The sequence below is a fragment of the Leptinotarsa decemlineata genome, unplaced genomic scaffold, assembly GCF_025532065.1.
Source record: "Leptinotarsa decemlineata unplaced genomic scaffold, Ldec_3_MD MMD2_P_RNA_scaffold_2, whole genome shotgun sequence".
Taxonomy (NCBI): Eukaryota; Metazoa; Arthropoda; class Insecta; order Coleoptera; family Chrysomelidae; genus Leptinotarsa; species Leptinotarsa decemlineata.
The window spans coordinates 19,998,001-20,012,276 of record NW_027412529.1 but is presented as its reverse complement, the minus strand read 5'-3'; the positions used below and the strand labels follow the sequence as shown (position 1 = coordinate 20,012,276).

The 14,276-nt window shown below is 36.6% G+C and overlaps 1 protein-coding gene and 1 long non-coding RNA gene across 2 annotated transcripts in view; one reads left to right on the top strand and one right to left on the bottom strand.

Moving 5' to 3' along the window:
• Window positions 1-3,228: 3,228 nt before the first annotated feature.
• On the bottom strand, window positions 3,229-7,380 carry LOC141486681 (uncharacterized). The gene is made up of 3 exons (XR_012467984.1): window positions 3,696-7,380; window positions 3,370-3,576; window positions 3,229-3,311 (listed from the first exon to the last, which is right to left on the bottom strand). It is a non-coding gene; the product is annotated as an uncharacterized lncRNA (long non-coding RNA).
• A 2,707-nt stretch (window positions 7,381-10,087) lies between these two features.
• LOC111512923 (trypsin-1-like) overlaps window positions 10,088-14,276 on the top strand; it is a 36,786-nt gene continuing 32,597 nt past the window's right edge. The window contains exons 1-2 of the mRNA XM_074185148.1: window positions 10,088-10,241; window positions 10,339-10,400. Coding sequence (XP_074041249.1) covers window positions 10,190-10,241; window positions 10,339-10,400 — 114 coding nt within the window. The 5' untranslated portion in view covers window positions 10,088-10,189. The remainder of the gene's footprint in view (window positions 10,242-10,338; window positions 10,401-14,276) is intronic.

The window sequence follows — 14,276 nt, the reverse complement described above, 5'->3', positions numbered from 1 at the left end:
TGCGAATAATACTGGTCGTAGTCGTTCATTTTTATTTGATTTTTTTTTCGCATTCTCTAATGCTTCAACATATTTCTTCAATAATATTCCAAACAGAGAACTTCAATAGTTGTAGTCTTCACGACCGGAGATAGCTATGTCAAAGCTATTTCAGAGTTTGAGTTTTTTTGGCCGTGGTCTGCAGGTTTTTATGCCTGATGTTTCGTCTTCTACTGCGGCAGACATCATCAGATGCGATGAGGTAACAGTCGAAGTGCTCGAGTTGTTCTGAATTCAGAAAATTCAATGTTAGTATTAATTTTTGGTTCACCAACCAGTTCATCAACGTATTTCCAGTGGGATGGTATTTATTACGAATAAACGGATGGTATCGTAATGGGCAGTCCATTGAGTGTGGTGGTTCCGTGGGTTGGGCTACCTATCCGGCGCGTCTCCAGGTGGTGGGTAGGGGAACGACCAGGGGACTGGTGGTCCTGTCCGGGAAGCCAATGTAGTCTTACAGAAGGAGTTGCCGGACTCCTGGTCAGTGGCAGAATGGTAACGGAATGAGTAGGGTGACGGGAAATAACCCCCCCCCCCAAAACCCTTTGCAAAGAATGCCACCGTGGATCAGCCTATCCAAGCTAAGGTGTAAAGAATCGTGCCGATAGCTGAATGGCCGCAGGGTGATAAGCGGTTACGAACGATCCCCTTGGGGAATTGGGCGAAACCTCATTGTAATCAACCTACCTCTGATAATGCGGGGCTCTACCAGAGGTCACCAAGTCTTCCCTTGCTACTCGTGGGAACACACATGAATGAAACAACACAAGAATAGAAACAACAAAAACCAATCCCGAGGCTGGACATAAGTGCTCACCTCAATCATAGGCGGTGTTCACTTAACACTCAACCATTAATCTGTTTCTCCGTACCGGTGAGTCCTAGGAAGCTAAAATTTGGTATATAGGTGCTTCTTAGGCCTTAGATGCGCACTAGATAAGGATTCTCAAATATTCCAACTGGGTCCCCCCGTAGGAGTGAAGGAGGAGTGTTTACATATGAAAATTCTGTATGTAGCTTTGTTTCATGTTGTAGATAAGCAATAAGGAAAGATTTTTTGATATTCCAACTGGGGAGCCCCCCACTGGGGATAACTAGGGCGCGTTTACATTTGAAGACTACCTTTTCATCACTATTTCTTCGTACCGTTTTATTTTCGGATGCTGAAATTTTGTATGTATGTTCGTTTTATGTTGTAGAGTCCAATATGGAAGGATTTTTATGAATTCTAACTGAAGCTCCCCTACTGAAGATGAAAGGGCACGTATACATAAAAAAATCGTCAAGACTTCACGACCTTTGATATTTGGCGCACCCAGTATTGGCTGTTTGATATTCTGATTATTGAAAAATAAATGAAATGACTTGTCAAGATTTCGAAACAAGAATTGTCAGATCAGAAGTTTTTAAGAATTTCTGCATTTCCGAGAAGTTATTAGAGTCTTTATAAATACTTAATTCCATTTGTATCCTTTTCAATTCGTATTCTTTATCGGGTAGGTGCTGTTTTACGAATTTTCTAACATTTGGCGACCGTGACAGGACATGGAAAAACTTTTGAAAAGTTCAGATGCTCACCGAACTTCGTTCACACGAATCTATACCGAAACGGTTCGACTGATGGAAAATTTAAATATGGATATAGCTGAAGTAATGAGGAATGTTGAGCTGTTAGCCGACTTTGTGGCTACGTTACGTGGATGACACCTTCGTCATCTGGAAACATGGAAGAAACGCCCTGAACCGTTTCCTAAACCACTTGAACGCCCAACACCATAACATAAAATTCACCATGGAGATTGAGCAGGATCAACGGATAGCTGTCTTAGGTGTACTAGTAGAACGATGTGGTACCAGACTAACCTACAAAGTGTTTCGAAAACTTCCACACACAGATAGATATTCGCATGCACAATCGAACCACCATCCTACCCAAAAGATAGGAGTCATCTCCACTCTAATGGAACAAGCTCGGAGAATATGTGAACCATAACATCTGGAGAGGGAAATGAAACACCTTGAAGTGACCTTGAGATCGAATGAATACAGTGACTCCGGGATCAGGAAAGCCATGAAACCGAAGAGCACCACGGTTCAAAAAGCGAAAAAGGATCAGATGGTTGCACGCGCATATCTACCGTTTATCCCTAGGGTCACGTACAAAATTTGGAAACTATTGAATAAACACGACATCGAAACAGTCTTCAAACCCACGAGGAAGATACAACAAAGCCTCGAGTCGGCTAAAGACAAAAGAGACCCATTATCAGCAGCAGGGGTTTATCGCATACCGTGCACTTGTGGAAAGGTATATATCGGAACCACCAAACGATCCATGGAAACAAGACTGAAAGAGCGGACAAGTCAGCTGTGGCAGAACACGCATTTAGTGAAGGAGACCACGTAATTTTGTTTGAAATCACAGAACTAATTGCACCCAAACAGGGATACTATAGCCGACTGGTACGGGAGGCAATAGAGATCCACATACACACGGGGAATTCGAGAATAACAAACTGAATGACAACAGGCAGCGAAATTGTTAATGTTCCAGGTTCAAGTAAAGATACAAGTGTAGGTACAATTACAGGTACAAGTACAGGTACAAGTACAGGTACAAATAGAGCTGATTAAATGACAAGGCATAACTACGCTTCACGAAGCCTAAAAGTTAGTCATCGGACAGCAAGCCATCATGGTTGAACCTCTGAAGAAGCTAGTCACTCGCGCCAGCGAAACGTCAGGAAGAAATTTCAAAAATACATGGCTTTAAAACTCGAAAAACCGTGACACTGAAAACCTCAGCGGCGAAAGTCTAAACCATTTTGTCAGATGTTATACATGTTCGGAATTCGGGCATGTTGCTCGACGATGTTCTGAATGTGAAGGTAACCATGTACGATCAAATAGCGATACCCAATGAGAAGTACTTGTGATATACTGTTTGGAACCTTTGGTGTAGTAATGAATATTACTGGAGTTTTTTTCCAACACCAAATCGTTATTTTTACACCTCGACACGTGTTTCGATCACCAAGTGATCATCTTCAAGAGGAAGATAAAACTGAGTTTTATCACATATATTTGATACTAAAGATGGTCCAATTGAAATTTTGATAGTGTTACGTTTCAATTTAGCACTAGATCAAACTGCTCTTATGTGACCTTTCAAAACACTAAGTTACCTTTTAAGATCTTTATTCAAAGGATATTAACAATGTAATTAACATCATAGTAATGGGAATCTGCCGTTCCATAGAAAACTATACCTGAAATGTACAAGAATATATGTATGCTCCCTGACTAACTGCTTTGACCAGTACTTACACATTCTCCTATTGCCAATCGACGTTGGAGATCCGAATATTCCTCGCTAGGTTGAAATAGTTGTTATTGTTTGTTTCTCAGTTTACTTCGCTTATCATTTTTCAGCCGTTGTCTGCCTTATTCTCTATACCTTCCCAAGAATATTTCTTGCAGAGATTGTTATTCATCACTTCCAGAAGGTTTACTGACATATTAGAGCCATATCGCCTGAAAAACAATACTAGTTAGCTCTGGTTTCTGAATACTGTTTGATATTTTCGATAAATATTCTGCATAATATGAATGTTCAAATATTCGTACTGAATGGGTAAGATGTGACGACTTACCTTGTATGTTTCTATTCCATCGCATGAATAAGGATTGGTAAATAGTTGAAAATAGGTTGGAACAATATTTTTGTAAACATTCTAATACAAGGTTAAGAGACAGCTGTTGGTTGACATCCGCCGAACTTTCGTAGTGTCGTTCCGACGAACTACACCGAACTAGTTCTACAGTTGTTCACGGGTGGAGGATTGATCGGTTACTCAAGTTGTCAAGGGTTGTTTTAGGGTTGCATTGCTTTGAGAAGGAGTTTTGATGGGTCATGGACTTGTTGATATTGTCTCAAGTGGCTGTGGAGGAATTGATAGATGTATGATGTTGTGCACAGCGCCCCCTTGGTGCTTGTAGTGTAGATTGGACGCACTGTGGCTACAACTGGTTAGATGTCGGATGTGGCAGTCTCTGAGTATTCGGAATTTGGCCTTCGATGAGCTTGGTTCGGAGTTCAAGGGTACCATCGGACTGATTGTAGGATATATATGGTTGTATTTGTGCCATCCTTCACGGGGATTATTTCTACAAGTCAGGATTGTATAGTGGAAGACTGATTGGTCATTTTGGTGTGGATATTTGCAGTCTGAAACTTAAGCTCTTTTGAGGATTTCTGGTGGTTACCGAACTCGTGCCAGGTGGAAGGATTTCCGAAATTAGATTCATAAGAAACAGAAGGCCCTTAGTCACTCATCAAGTCCCAGTAGGACTTCCGTGCAGGGCACCGCACACGAAGAAACGTATAGAAAACCCCTTGGCCAGGGGTTTTTCCTGTTTTTCCTGTTTTCCTGTTTTCCTGTTTTCCGGTTTTCTTGTTTTTCTGTTTTCCTGTTTTCCTTTTTTTCTTCTTCAAGGGTTTTTTTTTCTATTTTCTTCTTGGGTCTTATTTGGTGATCCATTACTGGTCCAGCTTGTCGTGCCCTACAGGGTGATCTCTCTTGGTGGTGCTACAGGGTGATCCATCTCCGCCGTACTACAAGGTGATCCATCTCCGCCATACTACAGGGTGATCCACCTCCGTCGAACTATGGGGTAGCCTAACACAATATACCGGGTGGCACAAAAGGAGCACGCAAGTTATAATTGATTTATTTGAATATTCGTGCTATACTGAGTTATTTAAATGATTGTTTGCCCCTCTGTTTATTGATACCTGTTGATATAGTGTTTGTTTATCGTTTATTGATAAAGAGTTTGTTTATTGATACCTGATTGATATAGATATTTGTGAAACGGAAATTGAAGTATTTTCGTCCTTTCACGATTGCTGCTTGACACCGTGTAGATCAGGTCTCTTAGAGACCATTTCGTGCTGAATTTTTGGGAGATATGATGTCTCACTTGTATTAGAGTTGATATGGAATTGAAGAAGTGATACACTTGGAATGAATTCAGAATTTTTGAAAGATTTTGATCTGAAGAAATTCACTAAAAGAGTTATTTTTATCAACAGCTCACAAGATTCCTGATCCCATTGCTACAAAAAAAATGTGTATTTTAAAAATTGGTTTTGTAATGCAGTAGTTCTTGAAGATAATGAAGAACAATTTCTGTATTGGGTTGAAAAATTACCTTCTTTGGGAAAAATGAAAATACATGGATAAATCTACATGCTACAAGAAAAAACTTGCATATACCTCTGTTATTTTTCTCAAAACTTAATCATCGCAAGGTGTTAATCTACAATTGGTTCAGGTTGGAAATAGAGTACCACCAATGAAAGATATAGCAATTCCCAACTTGAGTTATTGTGAGCCACCATTGGTGTCAGATTGTTGAATTCTGTTTTGGATTCTATAGTTGATAAAATGAACTTAGATATATTCTGTTGGACAGACCCAACTACTATTCTTGCTTGTTTTCGTCGAGAGGATATCTGGAAGCTATCCGTCTGGAATAGAATTCAAGATATCCGGAAATCTACATCAAAATAATTCTGGTATCATATCACATGAATCCGGCTGATCTTCCATCGAAAGGTTGTTTGTTGAATCGAATATTATTGGAGAAGTGGTGGGAGGGTCCGGACTGGTTGTGAAAAAGAAATGATTGGTCAGAACATAATTTTGAATCATACAAAGAGAAGATTGTCCTGGAAAGAAAGGAATCAGCAGATATGTTGTTGAATATAGCAACAGATTTTTCTATATTCTATAGGTATTTTTCCAAATAAAAACAAAATCTGAATATGATATGTTGAATTTTCAGGTTTGTTTATAATAGTCCAAATCCAACTCGGAAAAGATTAGGACATCTTTCTACCGAGGAATTGAATAACGCTGAGCTGCATTTGATGAAAATAATTCGGAGTGATTTTTTTAATGGAGTTGAAAAGGAACGGATTCAAAGTCTATACCCTTTTTGGGATGAAGAAGGTGTTATCAGAATAGAAACTAAAATCACTGAACGTGATGATTCATATGATTTTCTGTATCCTATTCCAAATTGAGAAAATTATTCTTCATTTCCATCAGCAGACCTGTCATGCTGGAGTACCAGTTGTACTTTGTGAAATCAGAGAATATTTCTGGATTCTAAGCGGAAGAAGAGTTGAAAAAAAAGTATTGAATACATGTATGAGATTAAGGAGATTTAATCTACATTCTTTGAATGTTTCGAATACAGCACTACCTATAGATCGAGTGAGAGATGATGCTATTTGTAAAGTTGTCGGGATAGATTGAACTGGTCATATTTTCTTGCAATCTAAAGAGGAAGTTTAGATTTGTCTTTTCTTCGGCCTGTCGGTAGCTGGACGGTTCAAGGTGGGTGCTTTGTTTACTCAGTCAATCGGCCGTTGTGTGAGTCGATGGTTCGAGTTGAAGGCTGAACGCTTGATTTTCACTTGCTATCGTCCAACCCGTGTTATAAATCACACGTTAAGAGGTGAGACCCTCAGAAGTCGCACAAGTTTCGACTTCTGAGGGTTGTCGTTCGTAGAGGGGCGATAGCTGGTTAATGGAAAAAACATATTTTAAACAACATGCGCAATCTACAAGGCAGTACATTTAGATACTTGTTACATCGTTTCCAACTGAAATTTTCATATTCGCTCTGAGACGATTTATAGCACGAAGGGTGCAATCATCTACAATTTATCCTGATAATGGCAGAAAATTTATAGGCTCTGTAAATTATTTGGAAAAATTGGATTGGAATAAAATGTTAGCAATTAGTGACATACAGAGAATCAAATGGAAATTCAAACCACTAGCGACAGCATGGTGAGGCGGTTGGTGTTATTAAGAAAACAATTGGGAAAAGCTGATGTGACTTATGGAGAACGTTTTTTAGTGGTATGCAAGTGTGAAGCAGTGATAAACGCAAGACCTTTGACTTATCTTGCAGAGAATAATAGTGATATGGTGCCAATAACACCATCGATATTCATGCAGGTTTTAAAAGAAACTGGAACTCCTTATTTAGGCAACAAAAATGCTGATTCTACTAGAAGTCACTGGAAATGTTTGCAGAAGCTGAGAGAAATCTTGAGAAGGAGTTTTAGAAAAAAACATCTAAGCCAGCTAATAATAATAAGTTTAATAATAAGAAGTTTAATAATAATAATAACTATTCTCAGTACAAGACATACTAACCTATCCTAACAAATGGCAGAATTCAACATCTATACACACACAAAGCATTCGTTTATAACAATTTTTCGAAGAATATCAGATAAAAATTTCAAAAAATCATTTTCATGTAGCTTCTACCCATAAAAAACCGATCTCAAGTTTTTCATTGAATTCTCAAGTTTACTAACATAGGGCAGTTCTATATTATTTTTTTTTAATGACTCACTGAATTAGACTCACGCTAGGCTATTATAGCCTGTTTTGTGATGTTTAAATCAGAATGTCAGTCGTACAATTGTATGTCTTATGTAATTGTATTCAGATGGCATATGCAGTTCACTTACATTATTTATCATTTTAAAATTCCAAAATTAGCATTCGAAAGAGACTGGACAATTTGAACATTTCGATTGGGGTATAACCTAACCTCAAACTTGGTGTGGTATTAATGTAAGTTTCCGGTAGTGTATGCGAAGAGCCTAGAAACACAATATATAGGAACAATTAAAGGTAAGTATTATTACATTATAAAATTGCAAATTTTTCTGGATGATTATATACATACTTTTTTGCTTCTTTTTTGAATCGTTTGAAGGATGTAATATCTTTTATATTTTTTGGTAAGATGTTAAATATTTTTGGAACATGAAAGAAGAAAGAATTTTGGGTGACTGTTTTGTTGAAGAATTCAATTTTTACGTCCTGGTTCATTTTTGAACGAGTTTCTCTTGAATGTGTCTGCGCAAAATCTGCTCGTTTATAGAACATTCTTATTAGGCAGTGATAAGCGTATAGCGAATGAATATTTAACATGTTGTTTTCTCGATATAACTCTCTTGTTGAAAATAGTTTATTTTTTTCAAAGATGATTTTTAATAGAATGTTTTGGGCAGTTTGTAACGGGCTAATAGCATTTTTGAATATTGCACCCCAAGCAGGAATACAATATTTTATTATAGATTCGACGAGAGAGTTATAGAGTATTATAAGATTTTTTTTTGATAGTATGTCACGTAGTTCATGAAATGTGTGCATTAATACTCTGAGCCTTTTTGTAACAAAGTTGATATGTTCTGTCCATTTTAGGTGCTGATATAGTATAACTACGAGGTATTTTATAGATGTGGTATGTTCTATGGTCTGACAGTTACAACTACCTTGATTATCACAGAGCGGTATATGCATTTTCATTTCGTAGTTTTTGGGTTGATCACGAAGTGTAGGGGAGAAGGTTAGATACTTTGTCTTATTTACATTCAGTGATAGTTGAGAATTATTCAACCACATGTATATTTTTTGTGAATTTGTTTCTACTGTCTCCCTTATTTCATTCCAAGATGTTCCCGTAAAAATTAGAGCAGTATCGTCGGCATAGCATATTATATCACCTTCGAAAATGTTAATTTCTGTTATACTGTTAATGTAAATGAGAAAAAGTATTGGCCTCAAAACTGTCCCCTGTGGTATACCAATTTGTACAATCAGTTCGTCACTTATTTTATTTCCAATTTTCACTCGTTGGATTCGATTTGATAGGTAGTTATTCAATAATTGAAAACAAGAAAAGAAGTGAAAGCAGGTGATTTAGTATTCATCGAAAACGAAAAATGGCAAGAATAGACTTGTGAGATTCAACGATTGTATCCTTTGGAGCTGGATAGTCAAGGAGATGAACTCTTGAAACTTGAATCCACAAGTGACAGAAAAAAAGGAGAGAACATAAAGTTCTGAGGCAAGTTGAACATACAGAAACCCAAATGAAATATCTGTTTGAAAAAATCTGTTTTTTCCGTCAACCAGCTGTCGCACCCCTACGAACGACATGCCTTCCCTAGGTCTACGGAAATAAAGATTTTTTGATTTTGAATTTGAACCCTCAGAAGTCGAAACTTGTGCGAGCTAAGGATTAACGAGGTCTTACCTTTTAAAGTGTGATTCCTAACACGGGTTGGACGATAGCAAGTGAAGATCGATCGTTCAGACTAGGGCTTGAACTACCGACCAACACGGCAGTCAATTCCAGTGAGTGAACAAAGCACCCACGCTGAACCGCTTGGCTACCGACCGACTATAAGAAAATAGTTCATCCACCCAATAGACTGACCTATTGAAATTTTCAAATTCGAGTTTTGAGTCTTGTTCCATATTGACTCGAAAAGTAGGAGTGTATTGAAAATCGTCAAAACTCTACGATCTTTGATAGTTGGAGCACCCAGTATTGGCTGTTTAGTGTTCGATCAATAAGAAATGAATGACTTGTCAAATTTTGGTACAAAAATTATCATTTCCGAAAAGTTATTAGAGTCTTTAGAAACAGTTCATTTCATTTGTATCCTTTTCGAAACGAATTCTTCAGCAGGTAAGTGCTGTTTTACTAATTTCATAGCACCTTTTCATCTCTGTTTCTCCGTTTTGCTATATTTTTGAAGGCTGAAATTTTGTATGTAGGTTCGTTATCTATTCCAAATATTCCAAGCCAGGCGCGGGGAGAAAGGCGCGTCCATAAAACAAAATAATTTTTTTATCACTGTTTTTCCCTGCCCTAAAATTTCCGGTGAGTACATTTATATTTAATATCAGCAACCGTGCGGAGCCCGAGCGGGTCGCAAGATAATATATAAGACAATCAACAACTAAGTTCTCCGTTTCAGAGTAGCGGCTCAAATTTTTTTAGCAACTCATTCAATTTCTATACTACATCATGAGTAAAAATCGCAATTCAAGTGATATCAGATGAAGCATGAAAAACGTATTTTTTTCAACATGTTTGCAACCAAGATTCTATCTCGAATACTTGAAATAGATTTTTATGATAACAGTCCTATCATTTCTATATGATATGATTGTGTATAAATTTCGAATTCGTGATAAAAATGACATTAGAATTCTGGGAATAGCAACCCAATCGATCACAAACCATTTTCATTAAAATGTACTTTAAACTAGGTTGTATTGTTTTGATTTTCTTTGTTTCAGCTAACAGTAAGAACCTTTTTCAATTTTTCATTTCAAACACACCACCTGTGTGAAACCTGTGTGAAATCAAGGTGCTGCACTAAAATTGTTTTTTTTTTTTCAGGTGCTTCCAATCTAAAAATCATAGGAGGCGATCCGGCAGATATCAAAGACTATCCATACATAGTAAGTAATTTTATTTTGATCAACTTTTTTGTCTTTCCAAATGGAGTTTGAATTAGTTTCATCATTAACGAGGTATATGTTTAAAATAATAGCTTATAATGATAACCAAGTTGATCAATAGCACACTTTGAATGACTGTGATTTAGAACAATGACCACTAAAACATTCTCGTCAATGAGCAAGGGCGTCGCCAGCTTATGACTAAAGGGGGGGCAATGGGGTAATATTATGGAGGATAAAAAATATGAACGCCTGGTACAGTCGAAAGCATGAAGCGTTACATTTTGGAAGTCTTTGCCTCGATGGCGATTGTAATAGGAACGGTTCTGATATCAATGTATAAAACTTCACAAGCCCTCGACAGCACAATAACTAAATCAAACTTTTAAACACGGTAATAATTATTCAATTTAACAAAAATAATATTTAATTGAAATATAATCAGCGGGGATTTTCTGCAAAACTTTCAACCACTTTATCATTCAAATTATTTAGGTTTTTATTTATTATAGCTCTGTGTACACTCATTATGGCCAGACCATTAAGGCAATCTTCTGCCATTGTGCTTCTTAGACATGTTTTCAATCTTCTGAGGCTGCTAAAGCATTGCTCTACTGTACAGGTAGGTAAAGCGATCAAAATTTTCAATGCTTTTTTCGTTCCGTGAAAGAAGGAATTTGTTTCTTTCAGGACATGAACAACTGTAAGATTTGTTACATTAAGCCTATCATACCACAATTGCTGCCAAAGTTCGATTTCATTCTTTATGTTTGGTAAATCATGAAACTGGGCAATATATTCACAAGTATGTTTCAGACTCTCAGTTGTCATCTTTTGCAAGCAATGATCGCGTGTTTTCTTCAGCAAAACGTACTTTAAGGGAGATGATAATTGAATCCAAGTATGGTATTACTAAAGACATCTTCCAGTATTCTGGAGGGCTTCATGCTGGATCATTTCTTCTATGACGTTATTTCTCCGTAATACATGGCATGTAATGTCCTCCTCCAATCCGCAACAGCAGTACCTTCCTTTATAATCTCGTCTGTAACTTCTTCCGAATTTTCACGGTGGTTTTTAATTAAAAGTGAAATCCTTTTAACGTGTTCCGAGGCTTTGACCACGTCCAAGACTACCAACATAATCCCGATAATGAATGAAATTCTGGAAGTAGCCGCATGCAGTTGGAAGGCACTTTTCCGAGTTGCACTATTTCCTTCCTGAGATGATGTTTGTGAAGCTTCCAGAATTATTGGAATATTTTTTGTAAAAACTCTGATGTTTTTGTGTTTCTCACTCCATCTTGTCTCGCAAAGTCTGGAAATATTAGGTTTCAACTCACTTCTCAAAACTGATTCACGAAAAAAATGTATAGTATATTTGGTGGTTCCATGGCATTTCTAATTTCAGGAAGTGAATTTAGATCATTGATAACGAGATTCAGTTTGTGGGACGAGCAATGAAAGTAGAGGGCTTTGGTGTACTATTTGCGGAAAATCGCTTGTACCCCTCCGTCTTTTCCTGACATCGTTGAACAACCATCAAAACCAACGAATTTATTTATATTCAGATCTTCTTTTGTCAAAAACTCATCTATGCTATGTGCAATCGATTTCGCATTCAAATCTTTTAGCTCAATGAATCCGACAAACATTTCTTGGACTTCCTGTGTTTCTTCATCAAAATATTGCATCCCAATCGATAGTTGTTCAGTGCCAGAAATATCAACTGTTTCGTCTGCTAGCCTAATATGTGCTGTCTTGTTGTGTGTCTTGATAAAGAAACAGAAGTTAATATCGGACATAGCACTCATGAAAGTGGCAAATCATAGACACGTGTTTCGGGCTTTTGATCCATCATCAGTATGGTGCAGCCAAGTGTAAGAATGGGCAACACTTGGTTACCAAAAGATAGAAATACAAATGCACGGAGCCACCAACAGGAGCCAACCGCACATTTGTGGTTTCAGTTGATAGATCTTGTGTTTACAAGAAAACTATCAAAAGCACCACGGAGGCAGCTATAGCTACCTATCAAGACACTCAATAACTTTCATATTTGTATAATTTCCTGGACCCGGATGTCACGCAGGTAGCTTTAGCTGCCTCCGTGGTGATTTTGATAGTTTTCTTGTAAACACAAGATCTATCAACTGAAACCACAAATGTGCGGTTGGCTCCTGTTGGTGGCTCCGTGCATTTGTATTTCTATCTTTTGGTAACCAAGTGTTGCCCATCCTTACACTTGGCTGCACCATACTGATGATGGGCCAAAATCCCGAAACACGTGTCTATGGTTTGCCACTTTCATGAGTGCTATGTCCGATATTAACTTCTGTTTCAATATCAAGACACTCAATATCTTTCATATTTGTATATATACATACATATATATATATATATATATATATATATATATATATATATATATATATATATATATATATATATATATATATATATATATATATATATTTTGATACATACATTTTATGGTATATATATATATATATATATATATATATATATATATATATATATATAGTCCGCATCAAATGGGATTTTTTTTTGTTCATCTCTTCAAGCAACTTTTGATATCTCCATCAGGTTGTGCTTTAAAAATGATGGCAAATAACATGCATATGACCGATCAAGTGATTTTTCTTCCCTGTCAAATTTGACATTTTTTCCAAAAAATGTTCAGAAAAGCAGTTATTGCTCGAAATTTCGAAAATCGGTGAAAAGAAAAGATGATTGTTTTTTCATTTTTTACTCATATACCAATTTTTAGCTCTCTAGTACAAATTTAGTTTTTTTACAGATTTTCGAAAATTTTACATTTGCCGATTTCTCAAATTTAGCCAAACCTCAACAAAGTTAGTGCTTTATGCCTAACTTATCTTTCCAACGCATTTTTATTACCAATTGCAATTCTAAATACAACTTATTTCGCAAAAATTACAGTTTTTAAAAACAGATAAATATTTCACTTTATTTCTACTTTTTCCGAAATAGCTTGATACATGAGCATAATTAAAAAACAATATCAATGAAAAGTCAATAATTTATTCTTTACTGCACTTTTCAAACAGTTAAACTTTGATTTACTAATTACGAAAAATTACAACGCAATTAAACTAAGGGAAGGAATTATACGAAAGTAATTTCACATTTACTAAATATCTTTTATGAGGTATGAATGAACAAAATTACTTCAGAAATCAATTTAGATTTTGTTGCCTAGAAAACTAGACCGTAAAAAATTCTAACAAACATCTGTTAAAATAAAGTTATAATTTGAATTAAGAACACTAAATCAAATCGGAACATATGCCTAAACCATGTGAATATCAATAGAAATACAAAATAAAAAGTCACATTTCGGTGTGCCTTCCACCACGTTCAATGCAATCAATTGTCCTTTTTAAAACATCTCTAACTGCATTCTTTATACTACGGGGTTTCGTGCTTACAACACATTCTCGAATAACTGCCTCTAAATTGTTTATATCTCGAAAAGGTCTTTGCTTATACACCTTTTGTTTTAAGTAACCCCACAAGAAGAAATCTAGTGGGGTTATCAGGAGATCTAGGCGGCCAAAAGTGTTCCATATTGCGACTGATTACTTTGCCCCTAAATATTTCCAAAAGACGCTCTTTAACCACCCTTGTAGTATGAATAGGTGCACCATCACACTGACATCACACAACATTTCTTACTTGAAGGGGCATATTATCCAAAACTTCAGATAGTTCGGTATTCACAAAGTGTAGGTAGTCCGCAGACTTTAAATTATGTCTTAAAAAGTATGGTCCTATAATGTGATCGTTCAATATGCCACACCATACATTCGTCTTAAACGAATATTGATGTCGA